Source organism: Symsagittifera roscoffensis, chromosome 2 (assembly GCF_963678635.1).
Source record: "Symsagittifera roscoffensis chromosome 2, txSymRosc1.1, whole genome shotgun sequence".
Taxonomy (NCBI): Eukaryota; Metazoa; Xenacoelomorpha; order Acoela; family Convolutidae; genus Symsagittifera; species Symsagittifera roscoffensis.
Genome location: NC_087063.1, coordinates 69607218 through 69614324, shown reverse-complemented (window position 1 = coordinate 69614324; position 7107 = coordinate 69607218). Strand labels below are relative to the sequence as shown.

At 38.5% G+C, this 7107-nt stretch overlaps 1 protein-coding gene across 1 annotated transcript; it reads right to left on the bottom strand.

Annotated features, from left to right (window-relative positions):
* Positions 1-1615: 1615 nt before the first annotated feature.
* LOC134839656 (uncharacterized) lies at positions 1616-6073 on the bottom strand. The gene is made up of 6 exons (XM_063855279.1): positions 5302-6073; positions 5161-5215; positions 4149-4630; positions 2690-2960; positions 2311-2381; positions 1616-2030 (listed from the first exon to the last, which is right to left on the bottom strand). Exons 1-6 carry the CDS (start codon positions 5350-5352, stop codon positions 1755-1757), a joined length of 1206 nt encoding a protein of 401 aa, XP_063711349.1. The 5' UTR covers positions 5353-6073; the 3' UTR covers positions 1616-1754.
* Positions 6074-7107: the final 1034 nt, after the last annotated feature.

Sequence of the window (7107 nt, the reverse complement as noted above, 5' to 3'; positions counted from 1 at the left end):
TTTATGCAGCACGTACAAACTGTCAGAGAGGGACATTGTATCCACGACGCCTTGTGCGGATAGCGTATGCACGACGCATTGTGTGTCAGAGACAGATAGTGTTAGCACGACGCACAGTGTATGCGCGACACATTTTCTGCCTTAGACGGTTAGTGAGTGCTCGAAGGAAAGTGAATCATATCAAGAATGCACGACGCATAGTGTATGCAATATGCAGGACGCATACTTTGTCAGAGACGGATAGTGTAAGCACGATGCATAGTGTATGCACGACGCATTGTGTGTCAGAGACGGATATTGTATGCACGATGCAAAGTGTACGCACGACCCTTTTAGACAAGAGACGGATATTGTACGAACGATGCATTTTGCATCGTAACAAGAAAATTCACGACGCATAGTGTATGCAGGACGCACAATTTTGAGAGACGGAGATTGTATGCACGACGTCTTTTGTGTCAGAGACGGATAGAGTATGCACAACGCATAGTGTTTGCACTACGCATTAAGTTCTAAAGACAGATAGTGTATGCTCAACGCATAGTGTGTCTTAACAAGAGTGCACGACGCTTTGTGTATGTAGGACTCATAATTTGTCAGAGTCGGATAGTGTATGCACGACGCGTAGTGTGTCGTTACAAGAATTCACGACGCATAGCGTATATAGGACTCATAATTTGTCAGAGACGGATAGTGTATGCACGACGCGTAGTTTGTCGTTACAAGATTGCACGACGCTTTGTGTATGCAGGACACATATTTTTGTCAGAGACGGATAGTGTATGCACGACGCATAGTATATGCACGACGCATTGTGTGTCAGAGACGGATAGTTCATGTACGACGCGTAGTGTGTCGTAACAGAAATGCTCGACGCGTAGTGTCAGAGGGAAAAACTGGAAATGCTTGCTACATGTAACAAGAAGTGGTAATCAAAAGTTATATGCAGCCAAAATTGGTCGAAAAATACGACTTTGCCCTTAGTAGCCATTGAAAGTTAAGAATGACTATCTTTTGTTAGATACATTGTGAAGAAATAACAAAAATGTTTTGGTTTCTGAGTCTGTAACAAGGAAGCCAATACATCTGCAGCATGGCTGTTCAATAAGTTTTTTTCACGGCGTCCTTAAATTTGGTGAATAGATGGGTCAAAAATCTGCGTTAAGTAGATAAACCTGGGAAACTTTTGTTTTAGGCGTTGAAGGCTGGATGTTTGAGCAGAGGGGGGGGGGGGGGGCTGAACTCTATGGTTACTGTCCCAAATTTAATTTGGTTTAATTTTAGATGGCATATATTTTTAGTTCGGAAAATTATTGTTCAAATTAATTTTCAGCTTTTCCAAGTAAAAAATTGAAAAAAACTTTGAAAAAGTCAACATCCGTTTTTACACTGTACCACAGCACAGTGCTTCGCCACAGTGCTTTGTTTGACAAATGTTTTTGTCTGGCAATTTTTGAAAATCTTGGAGGCCAACTTATAAATTACTTTTGCGAATCTTTTGGGCATGATCACTCCTGTATATACAATGTTTGAAGGGGACATGGGAGTTTAAAAACCTCAGAACTTTGGGTTAAATTTTGGTGAAAACGTTCGAAAAAAATGTAGGAATCTCGGAGATTTTATTGCATAACAATAAATTGTTTTTCACAGTTGAGCAGCATCATATTCAGTTTTTTAAAGATTGACTTTTGCCAAACGTCAAGCTCAATTGGGCGAACAGTTGTTAAGAAGCACGGTGTCTTGAGAGTTAGTTACTACTGGTGGCAAGATCTACTCTGGTAGTGTCTGGTGATCAATGACTCATCAACCGTGTTGTCTCTGGGTACAGTCACGTGGTGCCATGGCATGGTTGTCACGTGGTGAAGATGGTGGTAAGGGTTGTCTGGAGCTGTTGTGGATGTTGATGTTGTTGTCGTTGTAGGAGGAGCTTTGGGACCGGTGAGTGCCTGGATGATCTTCATCAGGTGAAGCTTTTGTAGTTCAATCAACTCAGAGTGCACTTTCAGTCTGGCCTCACATTCGATCAATTCCTGGAGTAGAAACAAATTAAGATTCCAGATAAAATTAATGCTTTTAAAACTTAAAGGTTTGAATGAAGAACCATGTTTTAATGAAGGTGGTGAATGTAATTTTTTTCAAATAAATTTTATCTTTAAATTCTGAACGAAAGAGCTGAGAAACTATACCTGGATTTTGTTTATTTTAATTTTTCAGCCTGCAAATATGATATTTACAGGCTAGATGAATTGCTAATAAGACTTAGATACTAACAGAGAATATGCCATAAAAAATGTGCAGCAAATATCTCACCCTTCTTTGAATTTGGTGTTCTTCCTCCAAACGCTTAAGATGACGCACAGCCTCCATGAAAACCTCCGAATCTAACAAATCAAAACGTAAAATTAACTTCAAAATAACTCAAAAGTGGTAAACTTGATCAAAAGTTAAAAAGTTTTCAATTTTTTTTTGAGATATAATTAATTTAATGCTCAATTTGAATCAAACTACGTTTACAATAGCAGCAAAACTTGGGCTTATATACTATTAGAACCTCTCAAAACAAATTTTAGTCCAGTATAATGTGAAAACCTTGCCACCTTTGGAGAAGGGTTGTGGGTAAAACCGGAAAAAGACAAAATCTGTAATGCAATTTTAAAAAAAAAAGCGAACGAGTGAAACCAATTTGCACCTTGAAATCTTGAGATGCCTTCAATGTCGACCGCAGAAGAACTTTGCTGATAGCTCGCATTTGACGTCCCACTGCTACTCGCTATGTTTTCCGAACTGGGTCGCAACACTTCTTCGTCGTTTCTCCGAGACCTCTTTGGCTGTTGGGAGTCGGCCAGAGCTAGCACACTTGGAGGCAACCTTCGTTTCTTCTTCGGTAGTCGAGACTCGTCGTCTTCGGCCGAAGTTGAAGCTTCGATTTTGATGTCAGCCGAGTTTGTCAACTTTGGAGTCTAAACAAATACGATGTCAGCTGAGTTAAACTATATTAAGAATTTTCACAGGAAGACCTCGGCATCGCTTCTATGATTTAAAAACCGAAAAATGGTTAGGAACATTGTATTCGGGTGTGTTTTAGTTTTTTCTTTTTTTTCCGCGCAAAATCAGGTGCCACAAATAATCACCTTAAAGCCCTTTCAGTCGTGATACTAAAATTTCAAAAAGTGGACCCAGTATTGAGAAAAATAGGTTTAAAACTTTTGATTTTGAGTATTAATTCCGGCGAATAAAGTGAGCGAGCAGGCTTACAATAGCTTAATACAGGGGCGGATCTAGGATTTTCTCGAGGAGGGGGGCGGATTTTCAAAAAATTTTGAAAATTTTGTCAACCTTTTTTTTTAGGTCGACCAAATTGATTTTCCGAGCTCTCCCAAAGCACTAAAAAGATCAAATTTTTTGCGCCGCAGGCAAAATTTTGAAAAACAGGCCAAAAAGGCGTTTTTAGGCACTTTTTGGAAACATTTTAGCAAAAAATCGCTTTTTTTCGGCGCGCGCTCCCCCATCAACATTAGTATACATTGGCGCCGAGGACGCCTTTAGAAAAATTTAAGGTCCATCACCAAAAACGGAGATCTCAAAATAGTACAAAGGGGGGACCCTTTGTGTCGGCAGGGTGTCGAATCCCTGAGGAAAGGAAGCGTCCGCAGTACCCCCCCCCCCCCACGCCCCCCCCCCCCAAATCCACCCCTGGCTTAATAGCTTAATTTAAGCCGTGAAAAACTTCAAATTTACTTGTCAAGTTACTTCAAAAACTCACAAAGCTGCAATTTTTATAGAAAAATCACTAGAAAAACAAAAGACAAAAAAAAATCGAAAATTTTTTGAATTTTTTTTTGATTTTCTAGTCATTTTTCTAAAACAACTTGTTGTTCAATTTCCTTATTATACTTTGACTGTCGAATATGATCAAGCTCTAGTTTTTCGTTCAGATCCTTTTATCGCAGAAAAAACTATACTAATTTGAAAAAATTTTGTTGTATTTTTTAAGACTAGGGTCGGAACATTTTGTGCTACTTGCTCAGTAACTGGCTATCCTTGTTACTTTTTAACGTTGGCCTGTCATCTTTTAAAAAAATTTCTTCTAACTCTTTGTTCTTCTACATAATATTAACAATTATTATTTTTTCTTATTATAAACTAACTGCTATTCTGGGTGACGGTGAAGCCGATGAAGCTGGCGTTGTCTGCGCACTCTCAGGAAGATGTGAAAGAACTTCAGCTTCTGGAATGTTTTCAGGCTGGTTGAAAATTGAACTGAACACCTGTGGTGCCTGAAAGCATCTTTGATGTTGGGAGCCCTGGAGAAAGATTGCATCATTTTGGGCATGATCACTCCTGATTTGTCTGTTGTACGCGTCCAAAATGGCGATCACAGTTTCCAATGGCAAAGCATGAAGAGGAAGCTCCGCTGACGTCAGCACAGGTCTCTGATTGGTTGAAATATAGCGAGCGGTATGATTGGCTACTGCCTGTGCTGTTGGTGCCGTGAGTAACCAATTAGCGTTTTGGAATGTTCTAGATTGTTCTAGTTGATTTTGAGTTGAGTGGATGTGTAGTTGTGGCTGTGCAGTGGACATAGTAGGAGCTACTGCAGCAATACATTTGCCAGATGCTGTTGTATACTCTAAAATATCACTGAATTGAAAAAAAAAATTAAAAAAATTAGATATGAAGGTAATCCCTTTTATTAAATGAATTGAATGCACAGAGGCGGTTAAACCTATTAAGGTTTCGGTTTCAAATTTTATAGCATCGAGTCTTTTAACCCTTGTTGTTCCCTCATTATTTTCTGTCTATGGAACTGTAACAAAGCATGGAAGAGCTTACAGTCCTTAGTTATTGTGTATCCATAGTCCATAGAGTGTATCTTATACTCCATACAGCTTAAAGCCTATTTAACTTTTTTCTTACTGGTATTAAAACGAACTGCCTAAACCGCGTGTTTTCGATGCTGTGAGAAGATTTTGGATTTTTTTGAAGCCCGAATCACCATTGGAATGCTTTTATAATGCGAATTTAATTATTGCATGGATAAAACACGTCCAAAATCAGCAAGTCTCCTCACTACGTCTGGGACAGGATAATTTTTTTTCACTATTTTTTCACTACAAATTCACTTAGTTAAATCATCTATTCCTAAAAAAATCAACTTACGGGGTGAAGAAATATTCTGATTTGCTGGCAAAGCAGAACCGTTCGATTGCAACACCTGAATAAGAAAGGTAAATATTCAAGAAATTATATGAAATGACAAAATTTGAAAATTATTTTTAAAAGAGTTAAATTATTATGTACCTCTTTCATTCGATCACAAGTTTCGTGCTGCTTGCTTCCGGTTTGACCCATGTTCGACTATTGGTTTTAAAACTGGTTTGTCAAATAAACTCAAACACGACCAATAGAGTTCTGGTAACGCGAATAGCTAATTTATTGAACAATAACCTCCAAAGATTTATTGTTTTTCGGCTATTATGACTCCAAATAACGGGACTTTAACGCCCTATATAAACAAATATCACGCCGCAAACTAATTCAGGTTCGGAAATGTGAACTTTCCAAATTCTTCAAAACCCAGGTAGGGTTCAAAGGGTAAACCACCAGAACAAATCTATCTTGGGATGGCCAGTCAATTCAGTTGTACTTTACCATACAGCTATGAATGGTCAAATTTTGACCCCAGACACGAATACATTTTCAAAATTTACCATCTAAACAGCGGTTAGCTCTGTGATCTTAACTTTTCTTTGGACATTTGATCTATTTGAGTTCATTTTCGCACCATTATGGGCCGATCTGATTGAGTCGAAAACACAAAGCATTCGACAATTAGAACGGATATTATGTAATACTTTGCGTTACTTTTGCAGAAACTTTGAAAGTCAATCATCTCATTGATTCCATTTTTTGATAGCTCCACTTTGTCTGATGAAATAACTCGGGTGTTAGCTAAGCTTTTCGCCGGTCAGCTTTCTGAGTTTTCGATGATTTGAGCGGTAAATTACAGGATCGAAAGGACACGCCGCCTAATCTCTAGAACTGGGTTCGCTTTCTTTGTTCGAACGAACCCTTATTTGGGCTTGAATTGACAGACTGGTTGATTTATCGTCAACTAAGTTAACTAACTCACTTTCATCACTACTTCGAAAACCCCAAAGTACAAGGGTCACAAATGTGACCTTAATGAATTATTTCAAGCGTAACGCAAGTCAAGAGATATGATACGTTGTCTTTATGATTTGGAACCTCCTTTACCTTTGTTGAACAAGGGTGTTTCTTGAATTTTATGAATAACTCTGGGAGACACAAGTGGCGTATCTTGTGATTAAGCAAAAAGCCGACCAATAGTGTCTCGACTTTCTCGACAAATAAAAAGTTTTCCAAAACTTATTTGATCCATCTCAGATTCGTTTCAACCGGCGTGAAGAACAAAATAGTGAATCGGCAAACGCAAATCAAACAAGACTGCTCGTATCAGGGCGAAGCCCTGAATGTTCCGACTGATTTTTAAGGTCTATGGAGTAGTAATAACGTGAAAAAAATGAATGTAGTAAAATAAAACATTTTTTTTTAATTTGAGATTTTTAGAGAAACTTATTCCCCCACATGCCATGTAAATTACAGAGTGATAGATCTCGCTTCTAGTATCAAATCAAATATGGCAATTAGGCTTCCTTTGACCAATTGGAGCGGTTTCTAAGTTGGATTACTGTGTCTGTACAAAACAGTCCGATACAAAACAGTCCAATACAAAACACTCCAGAAAAGTATGAAAATTAACGAAAAAACAGTCCGATACAAAACAGTTCGAAAAACAGTCCCAAGTGAAAATAGTTTAAACAAACCGGTAGGCCGAGAATTGTCCTTTGTTCAACAAACATAAAGAACAAAATAGTGACTGCCGCAGTCGCGCCAACATGATGCGAGCTTGCCAACAGAGGGTAGGACTTAATACAAGATTTAGAGCCGGTTATCAACGTAAAGCGATGACGCGCGCGCAGCGCGCATACCAGCGACCTTAAACCGAACTGTTTTGTATTGGACTGTTTTTTCCTTCATTACATTATTATGATTTTTACTATTTTGTATTGGACTGTTTTGTAT